The 18,244-nt window shown below is 39.3% G+C and overlaps 1 protein-coding gene across 1 annotated transcript in view; it reads right to left on the reverse strand.

The window, feature by feature from the left end:
• Window positions 1-18,244, reverse strand: part of ESPL1 (extra spindle pole bodies like 1, separase) — an 810,416-nt gene that overhangs the window by 724,106 nt on the left and 68,066 nt on the right. Inside the window, exon 4 of the mRNA XM_053708312.1 lies at window positions 5,794-5,898. Within this exon, the coding sequence (XP_053564287.1) occupies window positions 5,794-5,898 (105 nt within the window). The remainder of the gene's footprint in view (window positions 1-5,793; window positions 5,899-18,244) is intronic.

An 18,244-nucleotide genomic window follows, 5' to 3' on the forward strand; every position in this document is an offset into this window, starting at 1 on the left:
ATATGCAACGGTCGTCATGTTGTCTGACTGAAACCTTATGAATTTGGCCTTTGCTAGTTGAGGCCAAGCTCTGAGAGCATTGAATATCGCTCTCAGTTCCAGAATGTTTAATCGGGAGAAGAGACTCTTCCCGAGACCATAGACCCTGAGCTTTCAGGGATTCCCAGCCCACTAGGCTGGCGTCTGTCGTGACAATGACCCACTCTGGTCTGCGGAAGCTCATTCCCTGTGACAGATTGTCCAGGGTCAGCCACCAACGGAGTGAATCTCTGGTCTTTTGATCTACTTGAATCGTCAGAGACGAGTCTGTATAATCCCCATTCCACTGTCTGAACATGCACAGTTGTAATGGTCTTAAATGAATTCGTGCAAAAGGAACTATGTCCATTGTTGCAACCATCAATCCTATTACTTCCATGCACTGCGCTATGGAAGGACGAGGAACAGAATGAAGTACCTGACAAGAGCTTAGAAGTTTTGATTTTCTGACCTCTGTCAGAAAAATCCTCATTTCTAAGGAATCTATTATTGTTCCCAAGAAGGGAACTCTTGTTGACGGGGACAGAGAACTTTTTTCTTTGTTCACCTTCCATCCGTGAGATCTGAGAAAGGCTAGGACGATATCCGTATGAGCCTTTGCTTTTGACAGGGACGACGCTTGAATCAGGATGTCGTCCAAGTAAAGTACTACTGCAATGCCCCTTGGTCTTAGAACCGCTAGAAGGGACCCTAGTACCTTTGTGAAAATCCTTGGAGCAGTGGCTAATCCGAATGGAAGTGCCACAAACTGGTAATGCTTGTCCAGAAAAGCGAACCTTAGGAACTGATGATGTTCCTTGTGGATAGGAATATGTAGGTACGCATCCTTTAAATCCACGGTAGTCATAAATTGATTTTCCTGGATAGTAGGTAGGATCGTTCGAATAGTTTCCATTTTGAACGATGGTACCCTGAGAAATTTGTTTATCTTTAGATCCAAAATTGGTCTGAATGTTCCCTCTTTTTTGGGAACTATGAACAGATTGGAATAAAATCCCATTCCTTGTTCTCTTATTGGAACTGGATGTATCACTCCCATCTTTAACAGGTCTTCTACACAATGTAAGAATGCCTGTCTCTTTATTTGGTTTGAAGATAATTGAGACCTGTGGAACCTTCCCCTTGGGGGTAGTTCCTTGAATTCCAGGAGATAACCTTGAGAAACTATTTCTAGTGCCCAAGGATCCTGAACATCTCTTGCCCAAGCCTGAGCAAAGAGAGAAAGTCTGCCCCCCACTAGATCCGGTCCCGGATCGGGGGCTATCCCTTCATGCTGTTTTGGTAGCAGTGGTAGGCTTCTTGGCCTGCTTACCCTTGTTCCAGCCTTGCATTGGTTTCCAGGCTGGTTTGGGTTGTGAAGTATTACCCTCTTGCTTAGAGGATACAGAATTAGAGACTGGTCCGTTTCTGCGAAAGGGACGAAAATTAGGCTTATTTTTAGCCTTAAAAGACCTATCCTGTGGGAGGGTGTGGCCCTTTCCCCCAGTGATGTCTGAAATAATCTCTTTCAAATCAGGTCCAAATAATGTTTTACCTTTGAAAGGAATGTTAAGCAATTTTGTCTTGGAAGACACATCCGCTGACCAAGACTTTAGCCAAAGCGCTCTGCGCGCCACAATAGCAAACCCTGAATTTTTCGCCGCAAATCTAGCTAATTGCAAAGCGTCATCTAAAACAAAAGAGTTAGCCAATTTAAGCGCTTGAACTCTGTCCATAACCTCCTCATACGAAGATTCTTTACTGAGCGATTTTTCTAGTTCCTCGAACCAGAAACACGCTGCCGTAGTGACAGGAACAATGCATGAAATTGGTTGTAGAAGGTAACCTTGCTGTACAAAAATCTTTTTAAGCAAACCCTCTAATTTCTTATCCATAGGATCTTTGAAAGCACAACTATCTTCGATAGGAATAGTAGTGCGTTTGTTTAGAGTAGAAACCGCCCCCTCGACCTTGGGGACTGTCTGCCATAAGTCCTTTCTGGGGTCGACTATAGGAAATAATTTCTTAAATATAGGGGGGGGAACAAAAAGGTATGCCGGGCCTTTCCCACTCTTTATTTACTATGTCCGCCACCCGCTTGGGTATAGGAAAAGCGTCGGGGGGCACCGGAACCTCTAGGAACTTGTCCATCTTACATAATTTCTCTGGAATGACCAAATTGTCACAATCATCCAGAGTAGATAACACCTCCTTAAGCAGTGCGCGGAGATGTTCTAATTTAAATTTAAATGTCACAACATCAGGTTCAGCTTGTTGAGAAATTTTTCCTGAATCTGAAATTTCTCCATCAGACAAAACCTCCCTCATGGCCCCTTGAGATTGGTGTGAGGGTATGTCAGAACAGTTATCATCAGCGTCCTCTTGCTCTTCAGTGTTTAAAACAGAGCAATCGCGCTTTCTCTGATAAGTAGGCATTTTGGATAAAAGATTTGCTATGGAGTTATCCATTACAGCCGTTAATTGTTGCATGGTAATAAGTATTAGCGCACTAGATGTACTAGGGGCCTCCTGTGTGGGCATAACTGGTGTAGACACAGTAGGGGATGATGTAGAATCATGTTTACTCCCCTCATTTGAGGAATCATCTTGGGCAATATCATTATCTGTGGCATTACTGTCCTTACTTTGTTTGGACACTATGGCACAATTATCACAAATTTAAATGGGGAGACACATTGGCTTTCATACATATAGAACATAGCTTATCTGATGGTACAGACATGTTAAACAGGCTTAAACTTGTCAAAAAAGCACAAAAAACGTTTTAAAATAAAACCGTTACTGTCACTTTAAATTTCAAACTGAAAACACTTTATTACTGAATATGTGCAAAAGTATGAAGGAATTGTTCAAAATTCACCAAAATTTCACCACAGTGTCTTAAAGCATTAAAAGTATTGCACACCAAATTTCAGAGCTTTAACCCTTAAATTAACGGAACCGGAGCCGTTTTTACATTTAACCCCTATACAGTCCCAGCTATATGCTTTGCTGAGACCCAACCAAGCCCAGAGGGGAATACGATACCAAATGACGCCTTCTATAAGCTTTTTCAGTGATTCTTAGCTCCTGACACATGCATCTGCATGCCTTGCTCTCCAAAAACTACTGCGCATTAATGGCGCGAAAATGAGGCTCTGTCTATAACTAGAAAGGCACCCATCTGAAAAAGGTGTCCAACACAGTGCCTGCCGTTTTTCTAAACGTTCCCCAAGATTATAATACCAATAATTAGTTAGAATCTGCATAATATGCCTAGTAAAGCAATCGTTTTAGCCCAGAAAAATGTCTACCAGTTTTTAAGCCCTTTTTGAAGCCCTTAATTCTTTTATGTTTAACTAAGAAAATGGCTTACCGGTCCCCATGAGGGGAAATGACAGCCTTCCAGCATTACATGGTCTTGTTAGAAATATGGCTAGTCATACCTTAAGCAGAAAAGTCTGCTAACTGTTTCCCCCAACTGAAGTTACTTCATCTCAACAGTCCTATGTGGAAACAGCAATCGATTTTAGTTACTGTCTGCTAAAATCATCTTCCTCTTACAAACAGAAATCTTCATCCTTTTCTGTTTCAGAGTAAATAGTACATACCAGCACTATTTTAAAATAACAAACACTTGATAGAAGAATAAAACTACATTTAAAACACCAAAAAACTCTTAACCATCTCCGTGGAGATGTTGCCTGTGCAACGGCAAAGAGAATGACTGGGGTGGGCGGAGCCTAGGAGGGATCATGTGACCAGCTTTGCTGGGACTCTTTGCCATTTCCTGTTGGGGAAGAGAATATCCCACAAGTAAGGATGACGCCGTGGACCGGACACACCAATGTTGCAGAAAAAGGGATTATCAATCTTTTAAAACAATACAAATTCTGGTGTAGACTGTCCCTTTAAGCCTCTTTTCATTGGCTCAACAGATATGTTCAGCTAGCTCCCAGCAGTGCATTGCTGCTCCAAAGCCTACCTAAGTATGCTCTTCAAAGAGTAGCAAGAGAACGAAGCAAATTTGACAATTACAATTGCATTTTAATGGGTGCACTACCTGGCTAAAATTTTAACCAAAAATAGGTTAAAATTAGCGAATATTCAACATATTCAATGTTTATTGGAGAAAATATCATTAATAAATGTATGTTGATTATGCAATTAATTTGTGCTTTGAAAATATAAAATAAAACAATAAAGTTATAATATTATAAAGTATTATACTGCCCCCACCTGGCTACTTTATAATGCCACTGGTTAGCAACATTTTGTGTTGAGAACATGAAACTGCATGTTCTGTCTGACTTCTCTATCCCTGTTGACCGCATCACCATTTCCACATCGCTCCAAGTCCGCTGCCTCGGAGTTACACTTGACTCAAATCTATCCTTTGTCCCCCATATCCAATCACTTTCTACATCCTGCCGCAACCATCTATGCAATATTTCCAAGATTCGCCCTTTTCTGAGCGCTGACACTACAAAGCAAATAATCCACTCCCTTGTTATTTCCCGACTTGACTACTGCAATAGCCTACTCACTGGCCTTCCTCTTTCCTGCCTCTCCCTCCTTCAATCCATCCTAAATGCCTCTGCCAGGCTGATCCACCTTTCCTGTCGCTCTGTATTTGCTGCACCTCTCTGTGAGTCCCTTCATTGGCTCCCCATTCACAGCAGAATTATATTCAAAATTCTCACCCTTGCATACAAAGCTCTCACTAACGCCACTCACCTCTACCTATCCTCTCTAATACACAAGTATACTCCAGCCCGCCCACTAACAATGACCTGCTCCTTGCATCCGCGACTATCACCTCCTCTCATGCTAGACTGCAGGACTTCTGTCGTGCAGCACCTACCCTCTGGAACACTCTTCCTCGTGCTGTCAGGCTTTGCCTTAATCTTTCTTCCTTTAAAATGTTCTCTGAAGACTGAAGACTTTTCTGTTCAGAGAAGTCTACCACCCAACTCAATAATAAATTGATTTCACTTACCTAACCATTTCCTTCCTCTAACTCTGTATTAACATATTTCTCAATCTTGCAGTCCTCACCTCCTGTTTCTCAACCTTCTACCCTTCTAGATTGTAAATTGCCACGGGAATAGGGCCCTCAATCCCTCCTGTATGGGTTTGTAAATTTTGTCCTGTCTCGTACAAGTCTTAAATTGTTTTATTTGCATTAATTGTATCCATGGACAGCGCTGCGGAATATGTTGGCACTTCATAAATAAAGTCTATAATAATAATCATAAAGTTACATTTAAAATGGTTATTAAATTAAAAAGTTTAGAAATATAGTAGTCCTTATGTGTCAGTGTTTCACACATCTTTATGAACTTTCATGGTCCCTAAATGCCTAATGATTGTGCCATTAAAGGGACACTCAATCAAAATTAAATTTTCATTATTCAGATAGAGCAAGCCATTTTAAACAACTTTCCAATTTACTTCCATTAACTAAATGTGTACAGACTTTTTATATTAAAACTTTTTGAGTCACCAGCTCCCACTGAGCATGTGCAAGAATGTGTGTATGCATTTGTGAATGGATGATTGCTGTCACATGGTACGTGTATGCATTTGTGATTGGCTGATGGCTGTCACATGGTACAGGGGGAGTGGAAAAAGATAACTTTTAAAATTGTCAGAAAAAAAATCTACTACTCATTTGAAGTTCAGACAAAGTGCTATTGCATTGTCTCGTTATCTTGCATTTGTTGATTATGCAAATCTACTGTGTTGACTGGTCCTTTAATGGGAGATGAGTACCTTACACCTCTGCAGAAAGCTGCATACGGCACTAGTAAAGTTCTGAAAGCCACTATACTGCTGTTGCTTCAAAATGCGAAGTTGCCGTGTTGCATCTTTGGAAATCTAAACAAAAAAACAAATACAGGCTTTCAAAATAAAATATACATTTGACAATATAAGGCCCAATTCCCCAGCTTTCACACATCAGCTATTTGTACACCTTTAGCTTTCTATAAAATCATCCATTTGATTTCATTTTGTGTTCCTCTGCAAGAAAGAATAAAATGTGTAAGCAGAAGTAAAATCTAAAAGGAGTTTTTATTGGGACAAGTATAAGACTATGGAGATAGAAATAGTCTAGTCAAAATTAAACTTTCATGATTCAGATAGAGCATGCAATTTTAAGCAACTTTCTAATTTACTCCTGTTAAAATTTTTCTTCGTTCTCTTGGTATTTTTATTTGAATGTAAGCTTAGGAGCCGGCCCATTTTTTATTCAGCACCTGGGTAACACTTGCTGATTGGTGGCTACATTTAGACACCAATTAGAAAGCGCTACCCAGGTTCAGAACCAAAAATGGGCCGGCTCCTAAGCTTACATTCCTGAATTTTTCAAATAAAGATACCAAGAGAGCGCAGAAAAAAACGATAATAGGAGTAATTTAGAAAGGTGCTTAGAATTGCCTGCTCTATCTGAATCATAAACGTTTAAAGGGACATTAAACCCCCAAAAAAATATTTCATAATTCAGACAGAGAATACAATTTTAAACAACATTCCAATTTATTTCTATTATCTAATATGCTTCATTATTTAGATATCCTTTATTAAAGAAATAGCAATGCACATGGGTGAGTCAATCACATGTGCAGCCACCAATCAGCAGCTACTGTGCCTAAATGGTATTCTCTAGCTGAATCTTGAAAGAAAAAAATGAAGGTTTAATGTCCCTTTAATTTTGACTAGACTTTAAGACAGGATACTAGAAACTTAAAGTGTTCGTACATTTAAAAGGGCTGCTTGCTGGCAATCATTCACAATCTAAAAATGTATTAGTTTCATCAAACCGTTCTGATTCTATGGCATGCTGCGGCAGCCCCAACACTAAGAGTTTTTTTTTCCTATGACGTTTTTGCGGTTATCCAATTAGATTTGTGGCATTTTGGCATGTTTAAGTGCAAAAAAATAAAAAAATAAAATAAAGGGGGGATGCTTTGCGCATGCGTTTCCAGCGTCATGCTTCTATTCAGTATTCTAGCAAATGTAATGCTCATCAACAGCGCATTGTGCATAATTAGAGGGCGGGTGGGACCACTCACTTACTTGCACTGCAAAATCAAGGAAGTAGAAGGAGGTGGAGCTTAAGAATGCCATAATTGAAGAGTGTATGTATATGTGTATATATATATATATATATATATATATATATATATATATATATATATATATATATATATATATATATATATATATATATATATATATATATTCAGTAGGAAAGGCACTCCATATACAGTATAGCAGCTTCCAGGGTGCACTTCAAAAAATCATCAGAAATATAAATAGAAAAAAGGCACTCGCTGGTATAAAATAAAACATAACATTTAATGGTTTAAGTTAAGAATGCATGACGTTTCGGAGGTATTACACCCCCTTTATCAAATGCATGATACAAACAGTTTGAATCTACAAAAAGCAGTATATATATATATATATATATATATATATATATATATATATATATATATATATATATATATATATATATATATATATATATAGCGACTATAAAATAAATAACATTAACAGAATCCATTATCAAAAAAGTATTAAAAATTACCATCACTTTAAAGGGGCAGTAAACTTACAAACTAATGTCATACAATTCTGCACATAGTGCAGAATTATATAACATTAGCTTACCGGCAGCTTTATACATTAAATTATTGCAAAGAAATTATATGTAAAAGCTCCTTTTACCATAACGCTGCTCTCTGAGCGGGTCTGGGTTTTCTACTAGACCAGAGTGGGAGCGAGCTACATTCATTTTAATGGCACGACCAGGCACACTGTGACTAGACAGTGTTGCAGGATGCGCTGTGGAAAAACCAGACCCACTCAGTAGAGCAAAGAGCAGCGTTCTGGTAAAAACATAATTTATACTTACCTGATAAATTTATTTATTTCCAGATATGGTGAGTCCACAGAATCATCAATTACTAGTGGGACTATCACTCCTGGCCTGCAGGAAGAGGCAAAGAGCACCACAGCAAAGCTGTTATATATCACTTCCCTTACCCATAACCCCTAGTCATTCAGCTGAAGGTAAATGGAAAAAGATGATAACACAAATGAGTAGAGGTGCCTGAGGTTTTAGTAAAAAACATAATTTATGTAAGAACTTACCTGATAAATTCATTTCTTTCATATTAGCAAGAGTCCATGAGCTAGTGACGTATGGGATATACATTCCTACCAGGAGGGGCAAAGTTTCCCAAACCTCAAAATGCCTATAAATACACCCCTCACCACACCCACAATTCAGTTTAACGAATAGCCAAGAAGTGGGGTGATAAAAAAGTGCGAAAGCATATAAAATAAGGAATTGGAATAATTGTGCTTTATACAAAATCATAACCACCACAAAAAAAGGGCGGGCCTCATGGACTCTTGCTAATATGAAAGAAATGAATTTATCAGGTAAGTTCTTACATAAATTATGTTTTCTTTCATGTAATTAGCAAGAGTCCATGAGTTAGTGACGTATGGGATAATGATTACCCAAGATGTGGATCTTTCCACACAAGAGTCACTAGAGAGGGAGGGATAAAATAAAGACAACCAATTCCTGCTGAAAATAATCCACACCCAAAATAAAGTTTAATGAAAAACATAAGCAGAAGATTCAAACTGAAACCGCTGCCTGAAGTACTTTTCTACCAAAAACTGCTTCAGAAGAAGAAAATACATCAAAATGGTAGAATTTAGTAAAAGTATGCAAAGAGGACCAAGTTGCTGCTTTGCAAATCTGATCAACCGAAGCTTCATTCCTAAACGCCCAGGAAGTAGAAACCGACCTAGTAGAATCCGACCTAGTAGAATGAGCTGTAATCCTCTGAGGCGGAGTTTTACCCGACTCAACATAGGCAAGATGAATTAAAGATTTCAACCAAGATGCCAAAGAAATGGCAGAAGCTTTCTGGCCTTTTCTAGAACCGGAAAAGATGACAAATAGACTAGAAGTCTTTCGGAAAGATTTAGTAGCTTCAACATAATATTTCAAAGCTCTAACAACATCCAAAGAATGCAACGATTTCTCCTTAGAATTCTTAGGATTAGGGCATAATGAAGGAACCACAATTTCTCTACCAATGTTGTTGGAATTCACAACTTTAGGTAAAAATTCAAAAGAAGTTCGCAACACCGCCTTATCCTGATGAAAAATCAGAAAAGGAGACTCACAAGAAAGAGCAGATAATTCAGAAACTCTTCTGGCAGAAGAGATGGCCAAAAGGAACAAAACTTTCCAAGAAAGTAATTTAATGTCCAATGAATGCATAGGTTCAAATGGAGGAGCTTGAAGAGCCCCCAGAACCAAATTCAAACTCCAAGGAGGAGAAATTGACTTAATGACAGGTTTTATACGAACCAAAGCTTGTACAAAACAATGAATATCAGGAAGAATAGCAATCTTTCTGTGAAAAAGAACAGAAAGAGCAGAGATTTGTCCTTTCAAGGAACTTGCGGACAAACCCTTATCTAAACCATCCTGAAGAAACTGTAATATTCTCGGTATTCTAAAAGAATGCCAAGAAAAATGATGAAAAAGACACCAAGAAATATAAGTCTTCCAGACTCTATAATATATCTCTCTAGATACAGATTTACGAGCCTGTAACATAGTATTAATCACAGAGTCAGAGAAACCTCTTTGACCAAGAATCAAGCGTTCAATCTCCATACCTTTAAATTTAAGGATTTCAGATCCTGATGGAAAAAAGGACCTTGAGACAGAAGGTCTGGTCTTAACGGAAGAGTCCACGGTTGGCAAGAGGCCATCCGGACAAGATCCGCATACCAAAACCTGTGAGGCCATGCCGGAGCTACCAGCAGAACAAACGAGCATTCCTTCAGAATATTGGAGATTACTCTTGGAAGAAGAACTAGAGGCGGAAAGATATAGGCAGGATGATACTTCCAAGGAAGTGATAATGCATCCACTGCCTCCGCCTGAGGATCCCGGGATCTGGACAGATACCTGGGAAGTTTCTTGTTTAGATGAGACGCCATCAGATCTATTTCTGGAAGTTCCCACATTTGAACAATCTGAAGAAATACCTCTGGGTGAAGAGACCATTCGCCCGGATGCAACGTTTGGCGACTGAGATAATCCGCTTCCCAATTGTCTATACCTGGGATATGAACCGCAGAGATTAGACAGGAGCTGGATTCCGCCCAAACCAAAATTCGAGATACTTCTTTCATAGCCAGAGGACTGTGAGTCCCTCCTTGATGATTGATGTATGCCACAGTTGTGACATTGTCTGTCTGAAAACAAATGAACGATTCTCTCTTCAGAAGAGGCCAAAACTGAAGAGCTCTGAAAATTGCACGGAGTTCCAAAATATTGATAGGTAATCTCACCTCCTGAGATTCCCAAACTCCTTGTGCCGTCAGAGATCCCCACACAGCTCCCCAACCTGTGAGACTTGCATCTGTTGAAATTACAGTCCAGGTCGGAAGCACAAAAGAAGCCCCCTGAATTAAACGATGGTGATCTGTCCACCACGTTAGAGAGTGTCGAACAATCGGTTTTAAAGATATTAATTGAGATATCTTTGTGTAATCCTTGCACCATTGATTCAGCATACAGAGCTGAAGAGGTCGCATGTGAAAACGAGCAAAGGGGATCGCGTCCGATGCAGCAGTCATAAGACCTAGAATTTCCATGCATAAGGCTACCGAAGGGAATGATTGTGACTGAAGGTTTCGACAAGCTGCAATCAATTTTAGACGTCTCTTGTCTGTTAAAGACAGAGTCATGGACACTGAATCTATCTGGAAACCCAGAAAGGTTACCCTTGTCTGAGGAATCAAAGAACTTTTTGGTAAATTGATCCTCCAACCATGATCTTGAAGAAACAACACAAGTCGATTCGTATGAGATTCTGCTAAATGTAAAGACTGAGCAAGTACCAAGATATCGTCCAAATAAGGAAATACCACAATACCCTGTTCTCTGATTACAGACAGAAGGGCACCGAGAACCTTTGTAAAAATTCTTGGAGCTGTAGCTAGGCCAAACGGTAGAGCCACAAACTGGTAATGCTTGTCCAGAAAAGAGAATCTCAGGAACTGATAATGATCTGGATGAATCGGAATATGCAGATATGCATCCTGTAAATCTATTGTGGACATATAATTCCCTTGCTGAACAAAAGGCAAAATAGTCCTTACAGTTACCATCTTGAACGTTGGTATCCTTACAAAACGATTCAATATTTTTAGATCCAGAACTGGTCTGAAGGAATTCTCCTTCTTTGGTACAATGAAGAGATTTGAATAAAACCCCATCCCCTGTTCCGGAACTGGAACTGGCATAATTACTCCAGCCAACTCTAGATCTGAAACACAATTCAGAAATGCTTGAGCTTTCACTGGATTTACTGGGACACGGGAAAGAAAAAATCTCTTTGCAGGAGGTCTCATCTTGAAACCAATTCTGTACCCTTCTGAAACAATGTTCTGAATCCAAAGATTGTGAACAGAATTGATCCAAATTTCTTTGAAAAAACGTAACCTGCCCCCTACCAGCTGAGCTGGAATGAGGGCCGCACCTTCATGTGGACTTAGAAGCAGGCTTTGCCTTTCTAGCAGGCTTGGATTTATTCCAGACTGGAGATGGTTTCCAAACTGAAACTGCTCCTGAGGACGAAGGATCAGGCTTTTGTTCTTTGTTGAAACGAAAGGAACGAAAACGATTATTAGCCCTGTTTTTACCTTTAGATTTTTTATCCTGTGGTAAAAAAGTTCCTTTCCCACCAGTAACAGTTGAGATAATAGAATCCAACTGAGAACCAAATAATTTGTTACCCTGGAAAGAAATGGAAAGTAGAGTTGATTTAGAAGCCATATCAGCATTCCAAGTCTTAAGCCATAAAGCTCTTCTAGCTAAAATAGCTAGAGACATAAACCTGACATCAACTCTGATAATATCAAAAATGGCATCACAGATAAAATTATTAGCATGCTGAAGAAGAAGAATAATATCATAAGAATCATGATTTGTTACTTGTTGCGCTAAAGTTTCCAACCAAAAAGTTGAAGCTGCAGCAACATCAGCCAATGATATAGCAGGTCTAAGAAGATTACCTGAACACAGATAAGCTTTTCTTAGAAAGGATTCAATTTTCCTATCTAAAGGATCTTTAAACGAAGTACCATCTGACGTAGGAATGGTAGTACGTTTAGCAAGGGTAGAAATAGCCCCATCAACCTTAGGGATTTTGTCCCAAAATTCTAACCTGTCAGACGGTACAGGATATAATTGCTTAAAACGTTTAGAAGGAGTAAATGAATTACCCAATTTATCCCATTCTTTGGAAATTACTGCAGAAATAGCATTAGGAACAGGAAAAACTTCTGGAATAACCACAGGAGATTTAAATACCTTATCTAAACGTTTAGAATTAGTATCAAGAGGACCAGAATCCTCTATTTCTAAAGCAATTAATACTTCTTTAAGAAAAGAACGAATAAATTCCATTTTAAATAAATATGAAGATTTATCAGCATCAATCTCTGAAACAGAATCCTCTGAACCAGAAGAGTCATCAGAATGATAATGTTCATTTAATAATTCATCTGTAGGGAGAGAAGTTTTAAAAGATTTTTTACGTTTACTAGAAGGAGAAATAACAGACATAGCCTTCTTGATGGATTCAGAAACAAAATCTCTTATGTTATCAGGAACATTCTGCACCTTAGATGTTGAAGGAACTGCAACAGACAATGGTACTTTACTAAAGGAAATATTATCTGCATTAACAAGTTTGTCATGACAATTAATACAAACAGCCGGAGGAATAGCTACCAAAAGTTTACAGCAGATACACTTAGCTTTGGTAGATCCAGCACTAGACAGCGATTTTCCTGTAGTATCTTCTGACTCAGATGCAACGTGAGACATCTTGCAATATGTAAGAGAAAAAACAACATATAAAGCAAAATAGATCAAATTCCTTATATGACAGTTTCAGGAATGGGAAAAAATGCCAAAGAACAAGCTTCTAGCAACCAGAAGCAATGAAAAATGAGACTTAAATAATGTGGAGACAAAAGCGACGCCCATATTTTTTAGAGCCAAATAAGACGCCCACATTATTCGGCGCCTAAATGCTTTTGGCGCCAAAAATGACGCCACATCCGGAACGCTGACATTTTTGGCGCAAAATAACGTCAAAAAATGACGCAACTTCTGGCGACACGTATGACGCCGGAAACGGAAAATAATTTTTGCGCCAAAAAAGTCCGCGCCAAGAATGACGCAATAAAATGAAGCATTTTCAGCCCCCGCGAGCCTAACAGCCCACAGGGAAAAAAGAGTCAAATTTTTGAAGGTAAGAAAAAATGAATAATTCAAATGCATAATCCCAAATATGAAACTGACTGTCTGAAAAATAAGGAAAGTTGAACATTCTGAGTCAAGGCAAATAAATGTTTGAATACATATATTTAGAACTTTATAAATAAAGTGCCCAACCATAGCTTAGAGTGTCACAGAAAATAAGATTTACTTACCCCAGGACACTCATCTACATGTTTGTAGAAAGCCAAACCAGTACTGAAACGAGAATCAGCAGAGGTAATGGTATATATAAGAGTATATCGTCGATCTGAAAAGGGAGGTAAGAGATGAATCTCTACGACCGATAACAGAGAACCTATGAAATAGACCCCGTAGAAGGAGATCACTGCATTCAAATAGGCAATACTCTCCTCACATCCCTCTGACATTCACTGCACGCTGAGAGGAAAACCGGGCTCCAACCTGCTGCGGAGCGCATATCAACGTAGAATCTAGCACAAACTTACTTCACCACCTCCATCGGAGGCAAAGTTTGTAAAACTGAATTGTGGGTGTGGTGAGGGGTGTATTTATAGGCATTTTGAGGTTTGGGAAACTTTGCCCCTCCTGGTAGGAATGTATATCCCATACGTCACTAGCTCATGGACTCTTGCTAATTACATGAAAGAAATAACGGTCTTAAAATAAAGGGTGGGCCGTGGACTCACCATATACGGAAATAAATTTATCAGGTAAGTATAAATTATGTTTTCTTTCCTAAGATATGGTAAGTCCACGGAATCATCAATTACTAGTGGGAACCAAAACCCAAGCTAGAGGACACAGATGATTAGGGAGGGACAAGACAGAAAAACTAAACAGAAGGCACCACTGCTTGAAAAACCTATATCCCAAAAGAAGCCTCAACCGAGACAACGAATCAAATATGTAACATTTGAAGACTTTCAAAATGGAGTTTCTGTGGAACAGATTTGCAAGTCCAAAAAGAAGAGACAAACGAAGAAAAAACTTCTCAACCAGAAAAAAAGAGAAGTAGCAGAAGTTTTCTAATACAGAGAAAATAAACAAAACATAAACCTGCACAACATCCAAATTGTGCATACACGTACCTCAAAAAAAAAAAGATGAGGACACAGAGAGGGAACAACAATTCCCAAACAAAATTTCCACCTAGGATAAAAAAAAAACTGCTTTATCCGAAAAAATAAAACGAAGCGCACTGCAAAGCCCAGAGAACCTGAACTCACCGAGCAGAGTACATAGCATTCCATAAGATTTTATAGATTTTTTGTTAAGGCTCAAACTGAGCCTGCTGCAAAAACCTTAAAACAAAGATAAAACTCCAAGAAGAGCAACAGACCTTAACAGGCCTGATACTAAACAGGTTCTGACAAAAGAATACACATCAGATACTAGTTTAAAACCAACCTCCAAACCGACCTGGAGAAGGGCAAAACCCCTAAGAATCCTAACCCTACTTCCAAGAGAAGTCCATGGATACACACCAATCAGGAAAATAACCCATACCTTATGGTAAAAGAAACTAGAAACAGACTTGCGAGTCTGAATCATGATCTCAATGACCGATTCAGAAAAAACACGCATAGACATAACTAAGCAGTCAATCTCCATGCAGAAAGCTTCAGAGAAAAAAGTTGAATGAAAGAAAAGACCCTGAACTAGAAGGTCCTTCCACAGGAACAACCACCAAGATGGAAAAAAAAAACACATCTCCGCTAGGTCTGAAAACAAGAACCTGCGACTAAGCAGGAACTTAAAACCATACTGATGCTCACTCCCATTTGATACGAGCAAAGACCCGTAGAGGAGAGCCATCAGACTGAAAAGGAACCGCCAGGGAATTTAGCAGAGCAGCCTGCTAATCAATGACACTAAACATAACCTGGAAACCTGGTGTATTGTTATCTCCAACTCCAGCACCCCCATGTGAAAGTTCACCTGGAGAACACCTCCGAGAAAAACCACTCCCGGAATGAAAAAACTAATGTCTTAGGATGTCCACACCCAGTATACAAAATGTGAATAGTGGATAAACTAGAATGTGAGCGTCCTCCCACCGAACAATCGACGCCAATCATGGCAAAGGAACTTCAGGGTCCTCCCAGGTGGTTAGTGTAAACCACTGAGAAGAAAAACCTGAAAAACCAGATAGGACAACGGAGGCCAAGTCGTCTTAAATAATCACAGGGAAGAATCTCATATCGACAGATCTAGATCTATTCTCTAAGACAGAGCCACAAAATCATTGGTCCACTATCTGAACATGCATAACCGCAGACTCTCAGATAGATCAGACAAAGGGGTGATGTCCAAATAAGTAATTCATCAGACCATTCCATACATCAGGCCCCAAAAAGGCCAAACCGTAGAGTGCCGAAAGAGGAAAGAAGAAAAAAACCCTCCTCAGAGAGAAGTAAACCAATCTGGTCCTAAAGACACTACCCTCTGTAGACGCACCAAGGGAACTTATTTTCAGATTCACTTCCAATCAAAATATGGAGAAAAAAAAGACAGCAATATCTCAGAATGAGAGAATGTTTGTTGAACACATGGAGCCTGAACCATTATGACATCTAGGAATGGCACCACAGTAAATCCCTGAAAACTGATTCCTGCCAATACAGCTCCTCTGAGAACCAAACTGAAAGTGTGTGACAGAAAGGCAAACCTCAGAAACCTGCAATATACGCGCCCTCCAGGACAATGGTCACCATGAATTGACCTTTGCTAGTTAAAAGGGAATAATGGTAACCTGAGATAACCTGTAGAGACACTTTAGATCTACTTATAGAACTAAAATTCCCTCTTTATCAAGGACCTCAAAGAGGAATGAAAAATTCCTAGGCCCTGTTCTCTTACAGGAACTGAAACTATCCCTCACAGGGAAGAGAAATCCCAAAGCACTCATCGTTATCTGGCCTGCAGATAAAATTAAAAGGTGGAACCTGCCTCAGGCAGAGAAGGAAGGACTACTACGTAGAAAAACTGATGTACTATGTCCACAGACTATCTGGGACACATTGTATCCAAGTTTGAAGACAGAGAGAATCAACCCCCCACTTGGACTAATCCCTGATTGGGGGCAAACTCCTTTAACATCAGAACTACGCCTTACAGATCAGGACCAAATAAGTTCTAATCCTTGTACGGATGAACCAGAAACTTGGAAAATCCACCGTCCAAAACGCCCCACAGGCTATTACAACGAAGCCAGATATCTTGACTCCTGTCAGAAAATGCATGGAAGCATCAGAAATAAGGAATTGACTAGCTTAAGAGCCTTAATTAAGTACTGGATCTGCTCCAAAGGAGTCTATACCAAAATTGAATTGTAAAAGGCATTGAACCCATAAGATGCCACACTTGACACAGTGGCATACCAAACTTCCATGTAAGACCCAGCTTAGTCCATTAATCCTGAAAACAACAGCATTCCCCACTATGAATCGTATTTGTCATAGCCAGAGTAAAAATATCCTACTAATTAAGGCACCGTGCGCCTAGATATTTAATGGAGACAACAGAAAACATCTTTATAATGACAGGAGATGGGAAAAAGGAAACCCTGACCTCTCCCATTCCTATGAAAAATCTCCTAGCACGGCCTGGAAAAGGAACAACTTCCACAGAGGAATCCTAGTATCTATAAAGTTTACTAGATTTTTAAGGTTGACAACGACATGTGTATCATGGTGTTCAAGCTTAAATCTGAAGGAAACTTCTTCAGCATCAGATGAAGGAATTATACTGAACGAATCTGATATAAAACCCTCAGAAGCTACTAGTTACTCTGCATGAGGCTAATGAGGCAAGCAAAATTATATAGCAGAAATTGAGCAGCAACCTTACTATCTGAATATATAAATATCCTCTTGCAATTTCCCTGAAGAGAAAGAAAGGCAGATAAAGCCTCAGATATTGCAAGAATACCTGAGCTGCAAAATCTGCAGGCAAATACACTCCTCCAGGAGACCATGAGGAACCGCAGGGCACTGAAGGTGACGCCATAGAGGCTAGGGACATTTGAGGAGAAAGCTGTGGCATCGCCTGAACAGCATCATCCTGGGAGACATAAGGCCCATTTTAAAAAAACAGACATGCTAACTCAAAAGCCAAAAATGCTTATTCCTAGGCACAGACCTCTGTTCCACCATAAAACAAAAAAGGCACACTGTCTAAGAAAACATTCAAAACTTTAATGATAAAGCTGAATTGTTTATTATATGCATTAAATACACCTGATATAAGGCAATGATAAACAGTGGCACAAACTTTAATTGTAAGGCTGAATTTCATCATAAGCATTAAATATACCACCTTAAACTGTAAATCACAGGAAAACGTTATTGACGACCATGATATACAACAGGGCAGTCCCACAGAAAGCAAGATAAGGCATTTCTCAAGCTCCCAACTTACGCACTAAATATAAAAGACAACCATGTCTCTGCACATAACGCTCCAACTTATTCCGAGAAAAAAAAGAGGCATGTACGCAAAAACGGCTCAGAGAGACGAAAATGGCGCTTCTGTCCTACACTGACTACACAGCAGAAAATAGAAAGACAGAGTCGGCACAGAAACAAAGCGTGCAGCTAACAGCTAGTTTCGCGCTTCATTCCGTCAGCCGAGGCAAAAAGAAAAGTCATTAGATCCAGAAAATGGTGCTGCACAACATACACCTCCAGAGTAAAAGATTTACCTCTCAGTCATTACTCCTTTCCTAGGGAAAGGCAGATCAAACACTATAATTAAAGTAAAAATTAGAGAGTTGTGAATGCGAAACAAAACTCTTCTACAATTAATTAAAATGAAAATGAACCCTTTGAAAAATATGTACAAGCCTAAAATGAGCCAAAT

The sequence above is a fragment of the Bombina bombina genome, chromosome 3 (genome assembly GCF_027579735.1).
Source record: "Bombina bombina isolate aBomBom1 chromosome 3, aBomBom1.pri, whole genome shotgun sequence".
Classification (NCBI taxonomy): Eukaryota; Metazoa; Chordata; class Amphibia; order Anura; family Bombinatoridae; genus Bombina; species Bombina bombina.